Source organism: Salvelinus fontinalis, chromosome 31 (assembly GCF_029448725.1).
Source record: "Salvelinus fontinalis isolate EN_2023a chromosome 31, ASM2944872v1, whole genome shotgun sequence".
Classification (NCBI taxonomy): domain Eukaryota; kingdom Metazoa; phylum Chordata; class Actinopteri; order Salmoniformes; family Salmonidae; genus Salvelinus; species Salvelinus fontinalis.
Window position 1 is genome coordinate 38657087 of NC_074695.1, and position 20615 is coordinate 38677701.

The 20615-nt window shown below is 43.1% G+C and overlaps 1 protein-coding gene across 1 annotated transcript; it reads left to right on the plus strand.

The window, feature by feature from the left end:
• Positions 1-5422: 5422 nt before the first annotated feature.
• On the plus strand, positions 5423-19207 carry LOC129830199 (stathmin-3-like). The gene is made up of 5 exons (XM_055892569.1): positions 5423-5614; positions 16171-16269; positions 16462-16655; positions 18266-18457; positions 18676-19207. Exons 1-5 carry the CDS (start codon positions 5596-5598, stop codon positions 18733-18735), a joined length of 564 nt encoding a protein of 187 aa, XP_055748544.1. The 5' UTR covers positions 5423-5595; the 3' UTR covers positions 18736-19207.
• The last annotated feature ends 1408 nt before the right edge of the window (positions 19208-20615 follow it).

The following is a 20615-nucleotide window of genomic DNA, read 5'->3' on the forward strand; positions in this document are numbered from 1 at the left end:
CTGCCTTAGTGTTCTGGGAACCTGGTCTATATGATATAGTAAACCTAAGGTCGAGGTAAGCAGAGCCTTCGGACGACCAAAAGCTCTGTCCGCCTCAGCCGACCACTGCAGACGCACTGGTACCCCATTCAGCAGTGAGGTAATGGGAGCAGCCACCTGCTTGAAACCCCGGATAAACCTCCGGTAGTAGTTGGCAAACCCTAAAAACCGCTGCACCTCCTTTACCGTGGTTGGAGTCGGCCAATTACGCACGGCTGCAATGTGGTCACACTCCATCACCAACCCTAATGTGGAAATGCGATATCCTAGGAAGGAGACGGCCTGTATGAAGAACAAGCATTTCTCAGCCTTGACGTACAGGTCATGCTCCAACAGTCGCCCAAGTACCTTGCGCACCAGAGACACATGCGCGGAGCGTGTAGCGGAATATACCAGAATGTTATAGATATAAACCACCACCCCCTGTCCGTGCAGGTCCCTGAGAATCTCGTCTACAAAGGATTGGAAGACTGCTGGAGCATTCTTCAAACCGTACGTCATGACGAGGTACTCATAATGGACGGATGTGGTACTAAACGCTGTCTTCCACTCATCTCCCTCCCGGATACGCACCAAGTTATACGCGCTCCTGAGATCCAGTTTTGTGAAGAAGCGTGCCCCGTGAAATGACTCAACCGCCGTGGCGATGAGAGGTAGCGGGTAAGCAGGCAACAGGGGTAATTATACACACAGAAATAAAGCAAATGAAACCAGGTGTGAAAGAACCAAAGACAAAACAAACGGAAAAGGAAAAATGGATCGGTGATGGCTAGTAGGCAGGCTACGGCGACCGCTGAGCACCGCCCGAACAGGGAGAGGAACCACCTTTGGAAGTCGTGACACATAATTTTAGTCAATTGGAGGTGTACCTGTTGATGTATTTCATGGCCTTCCTTCAAACTCAGTGCCTCGTTGCTTGACATCATGGGATAATCAAAAGAAATCAGCCAAGACCTCAGAAAATAAATTGTAGACCTCCATAAGTCTGGCTCATCCTTGGGAGCAATTTCCAAACGCCTGAAGGTACCACGTTCATCTGTACAAACGCAAGTACGCAAGTATAAACACCATGGGACAGCGCAGCCGTCATACCACTCAGGAAGGAGACGCGTTCTGTCCCTTAGAAATGAACGTACTTTGGTGCAAAAAGTGCAAATCAATCCCAGAACAAACACAAAGAACCTTGTGAAGATGCTGGAGGAAACAGGTACAAAAGTATCTATATCCACAGCAAAACGAGTCCTATATCGACATAACCTGACAGGCCGCTCAGCAAGGAAGAAGCCACTGCCCCAAAACCGCCATAAAAAAGCCAGACTGGGGTTTGCAACACATGAGGACAGACATAGTACTTTTTGGAGAAATGTCCTCCGGTTTGATGAAACAAAAATAGAACAATTTGGCCGTGATGACCATCGTTATGTTTGGAGGAAAAAGGGGGATGCTTGCAAGCCGAAGAACACCATCCCAACCGTGAAGCATGGGGGAGGCAGCACCATGTTGTGGGGGTGCTTTGCTGCAAAAGGGACTGGTGCAGTTCACAAAATAGATGGCATCATGAGGTAGGAAAATTATGTGGATATATTGAAGCAACATCTCAAGACATTAGTCAGGAAGTTAAAGCTTGGTCGCAAATGGGTCTTCCAAATGGACAATGACCCCAAGCATACTTCCAAAGTTGTGGAAAAATGTCATAAGGACAACAAAGTTAAATCAAATCAAATGTTATTTGTCACATACACATGGTTAGCAGATGTTAATTCTTATGGCTGCAATCCCGCTAACGGGATCGATATGACAACAGCCAGTGAAAGTGCAGGGCGCCAAATTCAAACAACAGAAATCTCATAATTAAAATTCCTCAAACATACATGTGTCTTATATCATTTTAAAGGTAATCTTGTTGTTAATCCCACCACAGTCTCCAATTTCAAATATGCTTTTCAGCAAAAGCCCTACAAATGATTATGTTAGGTCACCACCAAACCACAATAAGCACAGCCGTTTTTCCAGCGAAAGATAGCAGTCAGAAAAAGCAGAAATAGAGATAAAATGAATCACTAACCTTTGATGATCTTCATCAGATGACACTCATAGGACTTCATGTTACACAATACATGCATGTTTTGTTTGATAAAGTTCATATTTATATAAAAAAATCGGAGTTTACATTGGCGCGTTCCATTCACTTGTTCCAAAAACATCAAGTGATTTTGCATAGCCACATCGTTTCAACAGAAATACTCATCATAAATGTAGATGATAATACAAGTTATACACATGAAATTATAGATAAACCTCTCCTTAATGCAACCGCTGTATCAGATTTCAAAAATTTTTTACGGAAAAAGAAAACCATGCAATAATCTGAGACGGCGCTCAGAACAATAGCCAAATTAGCCGCCATGTTGGAGTCAACAGAAACCAGAAAATACATGATAAATGTTTCCTTACCTTTGATGAACTTCATCAGAATGCAGTCCTAGGAATCCCAGGTCCACAATAAATGCTTGATTTGTTCGATAATGTCCGTTATTTTTGTCCAATTAGCTACTTTGGTTGGCGCGTTTGGTAAACAATTCCAAAGTCACAAAGTGTGTCCACTATAATGTGACGAAATGTCCAAAAGTTCCGTAACAGTCAGTAGAAACATGTCAAACGATGTACTGAATCAATCTTTAGAATGTTGTTAATAACATACATCTTGAATAACGTTCCAGCCGGAGAATTACATTGACTTCAGTTAAACGATGGAACGGAGCTGCCTCTCACGTGAACGCGCGTGTTCAATGCGTGGTCACCTCATGGCAGTGGTGAATCATTTCTGTCTCCTTCTGCCCCCCTTCACATTAGTCATCAGACAAAGTTCTATTGACTGTTGACATCTAGTGGAAGCCGTAGGAAGTGAAAACTCCTCCATATCTCGCTGTAATTTCAATGGGAGCTTGGTTGAAAATCTAGCAGTCTCAGAAAAAATCCAAATAGGAAGTGGAACTTCTCAGGTTTTTGCCTACCATATGAGTTCTGTTATACTCACAGACATATTTCAAACAGTTTTAGAAACTTCAGAGTGTTTTCTATCCAATACTAATAATAATATGCATATATTAGCAACTATGACTGAGGAGCAGGCCGTTTACTCTGGGCACCTCTGTGCACCTATCATCCAAGCTACTCAATACTGCCCCTGCAGCCAAATGCGAGTGTAGCGAAATACTTGTGCTTCTAGTTCCGACAATGCAGTAATAACCAACGAGTAATCAAACCTAACAATTTCACAACAACTACCTTATACACACAAGTGTAAAGGGATGAAGAATATGTACATAAAAATATATGAATGAGTGATGGTACAGAACGGCATAGGCAAGATGCATTAGATGGTATAGAGTACAGTATATACATATGAGATGAGTAATGTAGGGTATGTAAACATATAAAAGTGCCATTGTTTAAAGTGGCTAGTGATACATGTATTACATAAAGATGGCAAGATGCAGTAGATGGTATTGAGTACAGTATATACATATGAGATGAGTAATGTAGGGTATGTAAACATTATATTAAGTGGCATTGTTTAAAGTGGCTAGTGATACATTTTTTACAAACATTTTTCCATTATTAAAGTGGCTGGAGTTGAGTCAGTATGTTGGCAGCAGCCACTCAATGTTAGTGGTGGCTGTTTAACAGTCTGATGGCCTTGAGATAGAAGCTGTTTTTCAGTCTCTCGGTCCCTGCTTTGATGCACCTGTACTGACCTCGCCTTCTGGATGATAGTGGGGTGAACAGGCAGTGGCTCGGGTGGTTGTTGTCCTTGATGATCTTTATGGCCTTCCTGTGACATCGGGTGGTGTAGGTGTCCTGGAGGTCAGGTAGTTTGCCCTAGGTGATGCGTTGTGCAGACCTCACTACCCCCCGGAGAGCCTTACGGTTGTGGGCGGAGCAGTTGCCGTACCAGGCGGTGATACAGCCCGACAGGATGCTCTCGATTGTGCATCTGTAAAAGTTTGTGAGTGCTTTTGGTGACAAGCCAAATTTCTTCAGCCTCCTGAGGTTGAAGAGGCGCTGCTGCGCCTTCTTCACCACACTGTCTGTGTGGGTGTGGGTGTCCGTGATGTGTACGCCGAGGAACTTAAAACTTACGACGCTCTCCACTCCTGTCCCATCGATGTGGATAGGGGGGTGCTCCCTCTACTGTTTCCTGAACTAGATGATTGAGTTGGAGGCGTGCATGGCCACGCAGTCGTGGGTGAACAGGGAGTACAGGAGAGGGCTCAGAACGCAACCTTGTGGGGCCCCAGTGTTGAGGATCAGCGGGGTGGAGATGTTGTTACCTACCCTCACCACCTGGGGGCGGCCCGTCAGGAAGTCCAGTACCCAGTTGCACAGGGCGGGGTCGAGACCCAGGGTCTCGAGCTTGATGACGAGTTTGGAGGGTACTATGGTGTTAAATGCTGAGCTGTAGTCGATGAACAGCATTCTCACATAGGTATTCCTCTTGTCCAGATGGGTTAGGGCAGTGTGCAGTGTGGCTGTGATTGCGTCGTCTGTGGACCTATTGGGGCGGTAAGCAAATTGGAGTGGGTCTATGGTGTTAGGTAGGGGGGAGGTGATATGGTCCTTGACTATTCTCTCAAAGCACTTCATGCCCCCATGCACAAAGTGAGGTCCATACAGAAACGGTTTGTCAAGATCGGTGTAGAATATCTTGACTGGCCTGCACAGAGCTCTGACCTCAACCCTAAAGTTTGGGATGAATTAGAATGCTGACTGCGGGCCTGATCGCTCAACATCAGTGCCCGACCTCACTAATGCTCTTGCGGCTGAATGGAAGCAAGTCCCTTCCCTGCAGCAATGTTCCAACATCTAGTGGAACGCCTTCCCAGAAGACCGGAGGCTGTTATAGCAGCAAAGGGGGGGACAACTCCATATTAATGCCCATGATTTTGGAATGAGACATTCCACGAGCAGGTGCCCACATTCTTTTGCCCATGTAGTGTAGATAGATACAGTAGAGCGATAGATTGTTTGGGTTATGCAACTTGGTTTGTGGAAAGAGAAAGACAGCTTTTAGGAGTGTGAACTTAGAGACAATGACATTTTACTGACTTTACTATTGGCTATAGATGTACAAGCAGTTGCAAACAACTCGCCATTTGAATACACGAGAATAGACTACAAATTGGTTGGTGGTCGTTGGCACTGTCCATGGTGCTGAAGGGGTGTCCTTAATCCACACCTATGCCCATGCCTCTTAAGGTGCCAAAAGTGAAGGCTACCATTTTCTGTTAGTCTTAGATAATAATCCTATACACCCATCCATCTGCCTCTGTCCATCCTTATAGCCACCCATATCCTGTGTGCGTGCACGCGTGTGTCTTCAAGCACTCACTCCTCCGCCTCTTCTCCTTAACTCCTCCTCTTGACAGACCGCAGCCGGTTAGATCTGACTAGAGTGCGTTGTTCATTGTTCATTAACGCAGCAGCGGACAGCTTCCACCCTCACACGGATACACAACCATTTCTTCTCCCTCATCGCCTTTCCCGTCAGTTACCATGGCGAGCACAGTATCAGGTAAGAGTCGGGGAAAAGCTTTGCTATTTCAAGCATAGTCGGCTGCGTTACTGTAGATTTGGTGATGGCTCGAGGTGCGACCTGTCTGGGTGACTAGTAGCAACCCGTGTGGCTGCACTCACTTCATGTTACAGACAAGGCTACCATATATAGAGTCACCTAGCCTACCTATTGACTAAATGTTAGGCTAGATTACGCTGAATATACACTCAAACAGTAAAGCCTTTGATGGAATATTTCAAACGGTGTATAAACGACGGTCTTTGTGATATTGATGAAAGGTTACTGGTCCTGATGCAGATGAGACCACTCCTTTTGTCACAATGTCGCTTAGCGCGAGTTATGTTTTACAGCACAACTTGCGTCATTTCAAATAATGTAAGATCCCCAATATGACATACAGTAAGCAATTTCTGATCAATATTAATTTGTGGAAATGAATAGACTTTGATGGATGCATCCCACGGGCACCAATCAAAGCTCAAAACTGAAATGTTTATCCAGTTTTTTTTTTTAAGTAAGCAAAGGAGTCACTGGAGACATAGATAATTAAAACGTGCAATGATATAGATTTGGCCAATTGTGGCAATACAATTGCTGAATAGGCTACCGATGTGGGGAGGTAACATTTTGGTCATCGGTTCTCTTGCTTGCAACTTACTCAAAAATGAGTGTAAATGTTCATCCAAAGTTTGAACATGTCTTATTATGATTGTTTTGTGTGTGTGTGTGTGTGTGTGTGTGTGTGTGTGTGTGTGTGTGTGTGTGTGTGTGTGTGTGTGTGTGTGTGTGTGTGTGAGAGAGAGGGAGAGAGAGATGTAATTATATAAAATTATATAAATGTTCTTCAGAAGGATAAGTCACTAGGAGACAGCTATGCAACAAATGACAAGTAATTCATCAAATTTGTAGATTAGCTGGTATTGCTATTATGCATATACCAAAGTTTATTGTAGTAACCAAAACAAACTGTCCTCTAAAGGACACACAGGAGTAGTAGTATGGTTTTCATAGAACAAAACAGGAACCAAACCACTAGATCTTTAGTCCTCAGCAGTGATATTGGTTAACCACACACACACACACACACACACACACACACACACACACACACACACACACACACACACACACACACACACACACACACACACACACACACACACACACACACACACACACTAGATAAACAAAGAAATAATTTCTTACATTCTTAGATGGTTTGAAATCTGGATGGTTTATGTCTATGTCATGTGAAAGGTTGTCAGGTGTGGTGTGCCTGGCCTAGTCCTAAATAGCCAATGTCACATGTGTATTGACTGCAGACACCAGACACCAGACATGGAGAACTGGAGCTAATATAAAAAGCCTCAAGGAAAGACACCTGGCCACCAGTGTGATATCTAAATTCTGCAGATTAAACACTTTGTCACTCCTCTTCCTGGTAGAGCTGGCCTATATCATGACAGTGTGTGTGTGTGTGTGTGTGTGTGTGTGTGTGTGTGTGTGTGTGTGTGTGTGTGTGTGTGTGTGTGTGTGTGTGTGTGTGTGTGTGTGTGTGTGTGTGTGTGTGTGTGTGTGTGTGTGTGTCTTGCTGTGGATCAATAGCTCAGTGCTGAGCAGTAGCGGCCACACCCTTAGCAACAGATAGAATCAGGGGAGTATACAACAGCAGTCCATGTGTTCAGTTGTATTACAGGAATACAGGTTATTTGTTCTGTACAGTGTATTATCTTATAATAATAATAAAGAATTAGCTAACTCCTCAGCTAAACGCATGCTTTATGCCCATTTTTCACTGAAAGCCTACTGTAAAGATGATACTCTCAAATGTATTACTTAATTTATATACATTTGTACAATGGTTTTACTGTAGCACTTTTGGTGGACAGATAGAGATAATGCACATTCAAACCTAACCCAAAACTAGCTAGAGTCAGTCCTTGTTTGTTGTCTCTGCCATTGTCTCAGTCCGGCTGGAAGAGAATTGAGCGAATCAAAAGAGGGAGGTTAAAGAACAAGCTCGCACTTCCTGTCAAAATTGAACTGCTTTGACCTTTGCGCTCTGTTCCAATCAATGGCCCAATTCCATTCTGATTATTCACCCCCTTCCCCTCTGTCCTGGTTAATTCTCCTTCTGGGATCTAAAAGTATCAAATAGGGTTAAGCAATATAGCGACTGGCTGGCCTATGTGGAGCTATAATCATATGTTTGCTTACACCCAACATAATCTGCCAATCCAGAAAGTTTGAGATCTATAACAAAGGGATACATAATGTTGATGGGAAGGGAACAATCTATTTTATTGGAACCTTCCCTTGGAATGTTTGGGGGAGTGATCACAGCTTGTGTATCTGTATCTGTTTCTTAAGTGGTCTAGAAAGTAGGTGAACCCCCTATGGTGTTCTTTGCTTCTGGGTGTTCTGTGTCTGCTGGGTTCCCACCAGTGGTACGTTGTTACATGCTAACTCGTTATGATCAAAGTCTGTTCTTTTGAAGTTGTACCTAGTCTCCTGTGAGGAGAGACTGAAAAGAGAGACTGAAAAGAACTATTTTGTAGCCGTGAATAGATCAAGACAAGAAAGGCAAGTGTTTACAAAGAAGAGAGAGAAAAGATAGTAGGATGGAGAGATCTGGAAATAGAGTGATAAACAATTCTGCAGAGGCTGCCAGGGTAACAAGAGCTTAAGGGAAGGAGGGGGAGAGAGAGAGAGCGAGAGAGAGAGAGTGGGGAGGGGTGCTGCTGAGCCAAAGGAGAAATCATATTAAGGTTTCATCTGGAAGCATGCACATGAAATATGGGCCTCAAACTACTTAATTTCCCAAGCGACACCGAGTTAGTCAGGCAGTGCTATTGGAGGAGATAGTATTCTATTACTGTAGAAGGGGGGCTTTTGGCACAGTATTTTGTGGATTGGGGATATTTTGTGGTTCATTTTTTTGTGGATTGGGCATATAGTGAAATAAATAGGATTTAAGTAATTGATTTCCTGAAATTGTGCCACCAAAAGTCTGTTTTAGTTTTCTCCTGTTAGGTTACAGTGAAAATGGTTGATTAATCCAATCGTTTATGCATCATAGACTTATTTTGTGTGTGTGTGTGTGTGTGTGTGTGTGTGTGTGTGTGTGTGTGTGTGTGTGTGTGTGTGTGTGTGTGTGTGTGTGTGTGTGTGTGTGTGTGTGTGTGTGTGTGTGTGTGTGTGTGTGTGTGTGTGTGATTGGGGGGGGCTCATGTAGTAGATCATAGAGCATTGACTTTTTTGCTTCCATTGAACCCCTTCATGGAGCTGTTGGAATAAGCGCCACACTCCATAGACATATTCAGCACCTTGGTAAATATCAGCAGTTCCTTACTTTCTCTGATGAACCTACCTTTCCTACTGAGGCACTTAGGGCTCTGGCACTGCTGTAGAGATGAATTCTCAGCCTCTGCAATGTCAGCCATGTTATGGGGGTCTAAGGGTTTGTTGGCTCTCCACTGCAGGAGTAGACTGATGTTTTTTGGGGGGGACCACAGGGATTATTATTCCAAAGAAAACCAAGCAAGGACACCTTTCTAAAAAAGAGCATTTGAATAATTTACAATGCACGCCCACCAGCATGGAAGACTGTGTGTGTGCACAGCAGGAGGGAGGCTTGCGTGTGTGTGCATACTATATGTGCGTGCATTAAAGGTGTGTGTTAGGTGTGCGTATACTGATGTATGTGTAGTTTTAGCTTTGTGTGTCTGTGCGGTGTGCATGAATCTGTGTGAGGCTTTAGCTGTGTGTGTATCTCTGTGTGATATGCGCGCACACGCAAATGGATGGAGGAAGAGGAGGATGGAAGTTGACATCACTCCTCAATAATTCAGCACATGACCAGGCAAAAAAACAGCCACTGAGATTACCCTAGCGACCCAGCCTCGTTTTCGAAAACGTGCCTTCTCTTTAAAGGTCCAATACAGCCATTTTCTTCTCAATACCAAATCATTTTTGGGTAACAATTAAGTACCTTACAGTGATTGTTTTAAATTAAAATGGTCCAATAAAACAAACAATTATTCTTAGCAATATGCAATTTCTCAAGCAAGAATTTTGCTGGAACTGTCCTGGTGTTGTCTGAGAGAGGGGCCTAATTGGAGAAGCCTAATGGGAGGTATATGTAACCTGAAAACGAGCTGTTATTGGGAGACAGGAGGGCAAACTATCTTTCTTATTGGTCTTTTAACCAGGCTTTCCAAAAATCCCACCCAGCCAAACAAGCAAAAATGTCATGTGGTCTTTTCAAACAGCACTTACACTCAAAGTGCATTATCATAATTTTCACAATTTCACAGTATTATTCAAACTTTATAGTGTAGAAATATCTACAAAACACGGTAAAATCACATTTTTGAGTGCTCTGCCACAATCATCTGCTGTTTCCTGGCATGATTCAGGAAGCAGTACAGCCCCTGCGTTCTATAAGGAGTAGGATGAAGTTTCCTCTAGACACTGGTCTGTGGTTCGTTTTGCATTTCCTCTACTAATGCACAAGGCTAGCATTTGGGGAGGGCAAACTGATCCTAGACATTTACAGTGCAACTTTAAACTTTAAATGGAGGATGGAGGCTTCCTGCTGAGAATAAGATGTCTGCTGCTCAATGCAGGACGCAGTTTTCTAGAACTGCTAAGTAAAATATGTCTGGGGGCACGTGCACCTACAGACCCTTCTCATTCTCTTATTCGCTCTCTCTCTCTCCATTTTTGTATTTATACAGTCAGTTTCACAATGAGGGTAAACACAATACAATAGATACAAAATACATAAAATGTACAGTTGCTCTAAGGTACTGCACCCTGTCTTTGAGATGACATTGGAAGAATGTTTACAAAATATTCACAGAACATTGCAATTTATGCAATGAGAGCAGGGATGACAGCAAAGGTATAACACATAAACACAAAGGTATAACACACAAATGCTCTGACCACTCTTGCTTTGCCATTTACACTGTAAATGTTACACAATTTAATGAGCATTGGAAAAAGTTGCTCAGTTGCTGACTCTCACATTTGGACAATATTTCTATCCTGCACAGATTCTATTGTCAGGCTTAAGCCCTTTCAGCATCACGGTGCTGTCCACCTACACACAGACACTAGAGACACATGCTTAATTATCTCTTGCATTGAAATCCATCACACCTAGTTGTAATTAGTAGAGATCTGAGACAAATCAGATTCGTAGCAGATCTCTGCAAATGTGGAAGCAGTGTTTAACATGGCAGGAACCCCATCTATGATTTATGGATCATCTGCGACACTGTGTTACACGACTGCGATGGAAAGAGGCCTTACATGTGTTTGCAAGGCTAACATGGCTGAAACATTAACGGCACTTTGAAAAATGTTTAAATAAAGGATCCTTTTTTTAAACTCCAGGGTGCGTGCTGTGCCCACTTTCCTCGTGTACCCATGAGAGTTAGAGCAGGTCGGTATATCTGCTCCAACACAGCCTGCTTATCTATTCAGCAGCAGCAAGCCACCTTAAAAGGCATTGATCTTTAAGAGGAAGTAGTATTTCCGGGGGCTAATTGTCTAGACATGCTCAGGCTCCTGCCTCATTAGCATTAAAGGACGACTGACTTCAGACAGGACCAACACACAGGCAGTCATGGGGCGCGTCCCAATTATCTCTCCTTGCTCTTTGGGGTAAACGTACCCCAGGTTTTGAACCACTGGTGAAAAAATACTACAGCAGATGGTGTCTTTCATATACAATATGCAAGTTGGCGTGAGTTTCTTAAAGCACCACAACTGAGCAGTACTTTGAGACGGGTGCTGGTGAATTCACTCCAATGGCTCACACACTCTGCCAAGCATAAAACAAGTCACACTGCAGAATGCACACCACTGAACACAGACTGCGGAGCACACGCTACTTACGTAACCCGCACTTGTTCAGTGGTTGCATTCAGTGGCATGGTTCCTACAGGGGCCAGGGAGGGACCATGTGAAAACTTAGGGGTTGAGGGCGCGGGGGGACTGCTTTGGATGAGATTAATATTACATGTTAAGTCTCTGTGCTGCTGTGGAGCAGTGACAGGAAGGGGAACATACTCAGCTGTAAAGTACAGTATCTTCATCATCAGAAGAGAAGGTGGCGTAGTCACACAATAAGGCAATTCAAATGGTGAAGGGTCACCAGTCTTCTATTAGTTGATTTGATTGATAGTTAGTGGATATTTCCATACTAGGTTGCACTCCCATATTAGTGGGTCTTTCCCTGTGTTTGGTGTGCTACAGAGAGTGCAGGTGATATTTTCCTTTAATTTGTGAAAGGAAAAACTGTCATACTTTCCTTGAAGTGGCTTTACATTTACATTTACATTTAAGTCATTTAGCAGACGCTCTTATCCAGAGCGACTTACAAATTGGTGCATTCACCTTATGACATCCAGTGGAACAACCACTTTACAATAGTGCATCTAAATCTTTTAAGGGGAGGGGGGGGGGGGGCAGAAGGATTGCTTTATCCTATCCTAGGTATTCCTTGAAGAGGTGGGGTTTCAGGTGTCTCCGGAAGGTGGTGATTGACTCCGCTGTCCTGGCGTCGTGAGTGAGTTTGTTCCACCATTGGGGTGCCAGAGCAGCGAACAGTTTTGACTGGGCTGAGCGGGAACTGTACTTCCTCAGTGGTAGGGAGGCGAGCAGGCCAGAGGTGGATGAGCGCAGTGCCCTTGTTTGGGTGTAGGGCCTGATCAGAGCCTGAAGGTACTGAGGTGCCGTTCCCCTCACAGCTCCGTAGGCAAGCACCATGGTCTTGTAGCGGATGCAAGCTTCAACTGGAAGCCAGTGGGGAGAGCGGAGGAGCGGGGTGACGTGAGAGAACTTGGGAAGGTTGAACACCAGACGGGCTGCGGCGTTCTGGATGAGTTGTAGGGGTTTAATGGCACAGGCAGGGAGCCCAGCCAACAGCGAGTTGCAGTAATCCAGACGGGAGATGACAAGTGCCTGGATTAGGACCTGCGCCGCTTCCTGTGTGAGGCAGGGTCGTACTCTGCGGATGTTGTAGAGCATGAACCTACAGGAACGGGCCACCGCCTTGATGTTAGTTGAGAACGACAGGGTGTTGTCCAGGATCACGCCAAGGTTCTTAGCGCTCTGGGAGGAGGACACAATGGAGTTGTCAACCGTGATGGCGAGATCATGGAACGGGCAGTCCTTCCCCGGGAGGAAGAGCAGCTCCGTCTTGCCGAGGTTCAGCTTGAGGTGGTGATCCGTCATCCACACTGATATGTCTGCCAGACATGCAGAGATGCGATTCGCCACCTGGTCATCAGAAGGGGGAAAGGAGAAGATTAATTGTGGCTTCTGATGAGGTGTTACTATACATTGCCTTATAAACATTAATATAACACCTTAAAGATTAACTGGATAATAAAACTACAGGAGAGGCCTCTTAGCTGTGATATATTCCCAACATATCACGGCCTCTCATACCTGTTTGCTTTGTTATACAGTTTCATAATGTTGACTGCATCTATAAGGTGTTGTGAATGTCCATATGGCAAAATAACACTTCATAAGAAGCTACATTAAGTACATTAAGCGTTACCAAACCTTCTACCTCAACGGTATTAAATCCATTCAGCCCCAGTTCACTCCCCAAAACCTGACTACAGTACATCCTGGCACTTGGATAATCCCTTCATGTGTCCTATCAGCGACCTCCAGACAAACCCTGCCTTCAGCCTAGAAGTCGTAAATCAAATTCCCTTGACAAACAAGCCTAAAAGCTATATGTCCCCCACATTGCTGATCATATCTTAGACCATAAATAATGAGAACACTGACCTTTAACACAATAGTAATTAGACCTGTATTGATTAAGTGTAACTGTGATCTGTAGGCTGCGTCTTCTCCCTCGCCTCTGCTGACTGATCTGGGTGTGAACCTTAGACAGAGCTTCATTACCCAGAGGGACAGAATGCTAAACAGTTGTTTTGTGTCACAGCAATTTTTTTTTGGGGGGGGGGGGGTTCATAAGGGCATGCAAGGGAAAAAGGCTGTAAAACATTCAGCAATCTAGAACGAAAGTCCCTCGCCGTTTGTCTGTTTTTTTTCTCCGTTTGGTGCCTCATGAACACAACCCAATACTGTCTATTATCAGAGCTAGCCATCTTAAGCTTTGGTGGGTTAACTTTAGGCTTGGTTTTACCACAGTTATTGGCAGGGCCAGACTACCGCATTTGGTATGTTGCAGTTTAATAATACTCTTCTACACATTTTGTCTTGAGGCAAAGAGAAAATGTTGCAGTTTAAAAGCAAATTTCCTGCAATTCTACACTTTTTGCCATGTGTCAGAGAGAAACATTTGCTGTTTTATAGCTCATCTTATGCTATTGTTCACATTTTGTCATGAGGTTGATGTAACGGGCGTCTAGTTCTTCCTCCTCCTCGGACGAGGAGAGGAGAGAAGGATCGGAGGACCAAAATGCAGCGGGTTGTGAATACATAATGAATTTATTGAAAGACGAAGACGAAAACGAAAAACACTTGGAAAATTACAAAACAACAAAACGACGTAGACTGACCTAAAACATGAGAACTTACATAAAACATGAAGAACGCACGAACCGGTACAGACTACAACTAACGAACGAACAAACCGAAACAGTCCCGTGTGGTGCAACCTACACAGACACGGAAGACAATCACCCACAAACAAACATTGTGAACAGCCAACCTTTATATGGTTCTCAATCAGAGGAAAACGTCAAACACCTGTCCCTGATTGAGAACCATATAAGGCTAATTACAAGTGACCTAAACATAGAAACACAAAACATAGAATGCCCACCCCAACTCACGCCCTGACCAACTAAACACATACAAAAATAACATAAAACAGGTCAGGAACGTGACAGCTGAGAGAAAATGTTTCCGTTTAAAGCTAATTTCCTGCTATTCTATACAGTGCATTCGGGATGTATTCAGACCCCTTGACTTTTTCTATATTTTGTTACGTTACAACCTTATTCTAAAGTGGATACACTTTTCCCTCATCTATCTACAAACAGTACCCCATAATGACAAAGTGAAAACAGGTTTGTAGAAATGTTTACTAAAAATGAAATACCTTATTTACCTAAGTATTCAGACCCTTTGCTATAATACTTGAAATTGAGCTCAGGAGCATCCTGTTTCCATTGATCATACTTGAGATGTTTCTACAACTTGTTTGGAGTCCACCTGTGGTAAATTAAATTGATTGGACATTATTTGGAAAGCACACACCATAAGGTCCCACAGTTGACAGTGCATGTTAGCGCAAAAACCAAGCCATGAACCATGAACCAAGCCATGAAGTCGAAGGAATTGTCCGTAGAGCTCCGAGACAGGACTGTGTCGAGGCACAGATCTGGGGAAGGACACTGTAGTATCTTAGAATGCTTCTTAGATTCATGACACCGGACACGTAAATACATTTTAGTATTTAATTTGAACCTAGAATAACATTACCGGAATACACTTGGCGTAAGCTACCTGAGACTTTTTCCGAGCACGGTTATGTGGACAGACATTTAAACGGCTATGGAGAGCAGAAAGCAAACCCTGTATTGAGTTAATACTGCCTTCTATTGGTAAACATAATTTAACTCTTTAGCCTTATTACCAAGCGTCACGTCTGGAGGAAACCTGGCATCATCCCTACGGTGAAGCATGGGGGTGGCAGCATCATGCTGTGGGGATGTTTTCATCCTTGATGAAAACCTGCTCCAGAGCACTCAGGACCTCCGACTGGGGCGACGGTTCAACTTGCAACAGGACAACGACCCTAAGCACACAGCATGACATTTCTTAAAACCTTATGGAGTATTGCGTGTAGATTGATGAGGAAAACAAACAATTTAATACATTTTATCAAAAGCCTGTAACGTAACAAAATGTGGAAAAAGTCAATGGGTCTGAATACTTTCCGAATGCACAATTTTGCATTGAGGCTGAGACAGAATTTTGCAATTTAAAGCAAATTTCCTGCTATTCTACACATTTTGCTATCATATGCTATCTGGGGGGGGGGACGACACACATATCCCTGCGTGTCCGTTCGGTAATCCGATCCTGGTTATTGGATTTGCATAACCGTGCATAGTGGTAAAAGTAGATTACAAGTATCTCTAACATTGTAATTACAGTATGGGTAGCACCAGGCACACTTATTCTCTCTCTCTCTCTCTTACTCTCTCTCTCGCACACACACACTCACATGACTCTGCCAAAGTGCTGAAATTTAAAAACTAGTTCAGTTGGCAGCTAATGCAATAGTCTCTAACTCAATCTGCTGTGAAAGTGCCATTACTGCACTTTCACGTTTTTATAGCAGACACACCTTCAATCTCATCCCAGCTGCACTGTATACAGCCTTGTAATACTAGCCTTCTTAACTACATTTCCTCCTAAAAACCTGGGGCCATGGTTGCCATGGTCACAAAGGAATATGGCAAATAAAAATAGGACGATTATTTTACCCTGTATAACATTTTAATATATTACCATGTCTCTCGTTGTTTCTTTGTTCCTTAAAGCCTACACAGAGAAGATCAAGGAGATGTCCATGATGTCTCTCATCTGCTCCTGCCTATACCCCCAGACATCATACCCCACCACCAACTACCAATTTGGAGGTCAGCCCAAAGTGTGCTTTGTTTTTTAATGTGAATGTTGTATTTTGGCTTTAAATTCGTTCTTAGTCTCAAAACACTTTACATAGGATGAATTACCGGCCATACAATCTACCACCAATGTGTAGCACCCACCCATCTAGGGTAATGCACAACAGACATTTTGTGTCTTATTTGTCTTGCCTCTCTCAATAGACCTGGAGGTGAAGCCCATCAACAAGCGACTGTCGGGCCAGTCCTTTGAGGTGATCCTGAAGTCCCCCACTGACCTGTCCCCGGACAGGCCCAGTCCCCTGGCCTCTCCCCCCGCCCTGACCTCGCCCCCCAAGAGGGACATCTCCCTGGATGAGCTGCAGAGGAGGCTGGAGGCAGCTGAGGAGAGGAGGAAGGTAAGACAAGAGGATGGAGGGAAAGGAGGGAGGGAGTAAGAAAAGGGAGGATAGGGAGAGAGTGGGGGGGAAAGCATGTGAGATAGAAGTTCATGGAGGTTGCTGAGGACAGGCGGAAGGTAAGAGATGGGAACAGAGGGGAAGGAGAGTGCAAGAGAAGGAAGTGAGGATGGGGGGGGTGAGGAGGGGAAAAAGCATTTCAGGTTCATAGCGTTCGTGGAGGTTGCTGAGGAGAGTAGGATGGTAAGAGAGGATGACAGATGCAAGTGTATGATGGAAGGGTGCAAGTGTATGAAGGAAGTCACGGAGGAAGGGAGAGGAAAAAAACATGTGAAGTATGTTAATTTAGTTTGCTGAGAGGTATTTTTTTAGGATCCCCATTAACTGTTGCAAAAGCAGCAGCTACTCTTCCTGGGGTCCACACAAAACATGAAACAATACGAATGACCATAATAAAGTACATCAATAGACAAGAACAGCTCAAGGCATAAGGTATTTTTAAGGTAAGAGAAGGGAAGGCAAGGCAAGGAAGACAGAGGGAGGAAAAGGAGGAGGAGAGACAAAAAGCTAGTGAGGTAAAGGGCTATTGACTTTGCTGAGGAGAGACGGAAGAAGAGACGTAAACAGGAGATTAAGTGAAATGAGGAAAAGATCATCACTCAATGGGGAGAAGGAGGTGAAGAAGCTGTAAGGAAAGATGAATGAGATGGGGAAACAAATACCAGTCTCTCTCTAGACATCCAGACCCTCTACTGAAATGCCAGAGCTGTCACACATGAATGAGCTTGGTTGTGTTCATTAGGCAACAAATGGAAGAAAAATGACCTGGACTTGTCCAATAAGAAATACCTATTGTTTTTTTCCATTGCTAAACTTTTCAAAACGTTTTCTGTCGCATGCCCTAATGAACACAACCTTGAAAAAGAGACGGATATCTGACATTTTATGAAAACGTAGCAACCCATTGCTTCATCATCCTAGTTCAGTTAGGGGGATTTCCTGGGTTTTCTGTGAGCCTTTTTCTACCTTGCATTTCCACTTAAATAGAAAAACTGATGACTAATTATCGTTGTTGGGTGAGAACTGCTTCAATGCTTAATCGCTGCGTATCAGACAGACCCAGACAGACCTGTCATTGGGTTCCCTGAGGGAAAGAAAAGTTTGGGGAGCGCCTGTCATGGCTGCTGGAATATATCGTAGGGAGGAGGGAAATGTGTATGTGGAAGTCTGGGGGCAAAATCTGGTTGAATGCTTTGACAATAAATGATCAGGCTACTCATTAGCATTTTGATTCAATTCCCTGATATTGGGGAAATGATTTTATCATCAGTCTTTCCTACAACATAATAGGAACTGGATATTTTACCAGCAAACAAACACTTTAGCATAGGGATAGAAATTGGTTATGGTTAGGGTCAAGGTTATGTTAAGGGACAGGGGTTAAGTTAATTTAAGTGAGGTTAGGGTAAGGGTTAGGGTTACGGAAAATCATAAAAGTTAGCATTGGGTTAGCATACTACTGCCGTATACTGACATTCATTTTCAGTAAATATACACTGCTAACAAAATCTGTGCATGAAAAGAGTGCACTTTTTCTCTCTGCTCCCTAGTCCCAGGAGGCTCAGGTGCTGAGGCATTTGGCTGAGCGGAGGGAGCATGAGAAGGAGGTGCTGCACAAGGCCATGGAAGAGAACAACAACTTCAGCAAGATGGCGGAAGAGAAGCTCAACTCCAAAATGGAGGCGAAGAAAGCGAACCGGGAGGCATACCTGAACTCACTGAAGCAGCGGCTCCGTGAGAAGGTGAGGGCCTGTTTTGTTTTCTATCCTCTCTCTCTCTCTCTTTCTCTCCGCTCTATCTCTAAGTCTGACGCCCCACCTTTTCTTGGTCAGAGAAATAAAGATCTATGCTCAGAACAGAACTAGCTAAGTACTCTGACATATTTCTAGGCTGCAGACAACATAACCTGTCACCTGCGTCTTGACAGATTTCTCTTTGTGGTGTTAATGGTTTTTCCTAGGAGATGCATGCAGCCGAAGTGCGCCGGAACAAGGAGCTGCAAGCAGACCTTTCTGGATAAGAAGGCTTTACTGAAAGGAATTCCCATTTCCCAGCTTGTGTGAAGTGTGTTTTTAGCGAGGAATTTTTGTGTCAAAAATCATAATTCTGCTCTACATCCTGCAATCTCATCTGTCATTCAATAGGGAACAAGTTTACCTGCAAGATATCACAACTGTCATAGCTCTTCATCTCTCTACACATCCCTACAGTATAACATTTTTTTCTCTCACTAAGACATCAACACCACCAGCATTTCAAACAGTAGATTTTAACATTTCTAAATGGTTGGAATACATTCTAATGGCTGGAATTTCAAATGTGCTGCGCACGCCCACACACACATGCACAGACACAAACATACATAAAATTCACACACGTATAAACTCAAACACTGACATGCATCGCTTTTTACATAAATGGCATGGATTGTTGAAGGGGAGTCTGTCTTGATCTAACTGTGTAATGGACTAATAAAATGTGAGTGTACTGGATGTTGTCAACGTTCTTTTGGTTGTTAGACATAAGGTACTAAAAGGTAACTAGCCCTCCCTCCTAAGAACAATGTCTAATTGCTGACACAAAAAAGCTACGTTTGGAAAAAAATTGGTATGTGGATGAAGGACATGCTTAGACGAATAAACTATAAAGGGAAATAAATGGATACAGTTGACACTTTTTAAGTTATTTCATGAAATGTTGTTTTTAGAAGTTACCCCGGTAGAGGATTATGGCATGGGGTTTCACACAAGTGTGTTAAAATCCATTTAATCAGTTTTATTTACAAATTCTTTAGAAAGTAGTACTTAAAAGCTAAGTCTAGTTGTCAAATAATATGCAGGGAAATGGTGTTGCACATGTCACCATTAATATCTGCACTATGAGGAGATTTGATGTAAAGTCCCTCTTAACTCACCTGCACATTAATTTTCTTTGTTCTTTCTTTGTTGTTACTTTTCCATACGATCCATTATGTACAATTGCACTAAATATGTTTGGAATAATACAAGATTTTAAATCGCAGCAGTCTTTAAAATTACATTCAGGAGCAAAAGGTTTTCAATGGTTGTTTTTAATTCATAAAAACAATAATTCATTGGAATATAATATTGGAATGGAATATAAATAATAACATAAAAGAATATAACATTTAATAACAATACCTTAACGAATTAACTCAGTGTAACATTGATGTGGCAACTCTCTTATGCTTCTAATTTGTGCCTGTAGGTCACAAATAAAGCTATCCCAAGGAAAATTGGAGCACAACTCATGAGCCCACCTTCGTCACTGCTCACACCTAATCCAGTCCCCACCTGTGACTGAAAACGGGGAGAGATGCCAATTGAAAAGCTCTCTTAAAAATGTAGATAGCTATCTAGCTATATGACATAAAATGCTGTGTAAAATAGCTAAAATTCTATAAAGTTGCATTAATCAGTCACTAGTGGAAACATTTACAACTGATATTAAGTTACGTTAAGGTTGCTAGCTAATATTCCTAGCAGTTTATGCTAACTAGCTAACTGGCTAGCATTTACTGCTTGTGAAGTTGCTAGTTAGTAAGTTAGCATAAACGAGTGCTAACTGGGCTAATCATTGTCTAAATGACAGGTAGAAAAGCATTCATAACCATAAAGGGGTAACTAGCCCCTGGGGGCAAGTTGCCCCCAACACACTCATCCAACATATTACCACTTTCCTAAAAAGTTATCTAAATGTTTCTCTTTAAACAAGTGGATTATTTATCTTAAGGCTTTCCTACTTGTATATTTAAAAAAATATATAGATCTACCTTCACTGGAATATATCTACAACCTTTTCAAAATGTATGTTTTTGTGAATTACAGGGGAGGGCAGTTACCCTAGGGAGCTAGTTTCCCCCTATTACCCTATTCTATC

Coding starts and splice junctions, on each gene's coding strand:
- LOC129830199 (XM_055892569.1), top strand. Junction 16,270..16,461: donor CACCAACTACCAATTTGGAG/GTCAGCCCAAAG, acceptor CTCTCTCAATAG/ACCTGGAGGTGAAGCCCATC. Junction 18,458..18,675: donor AGCAGCGGCTCCGTGAGAAG/GTGAGGGCCTGT, acceptor GGTTTTTCCTAG/GAGATGCATGCAGCCGAAGT.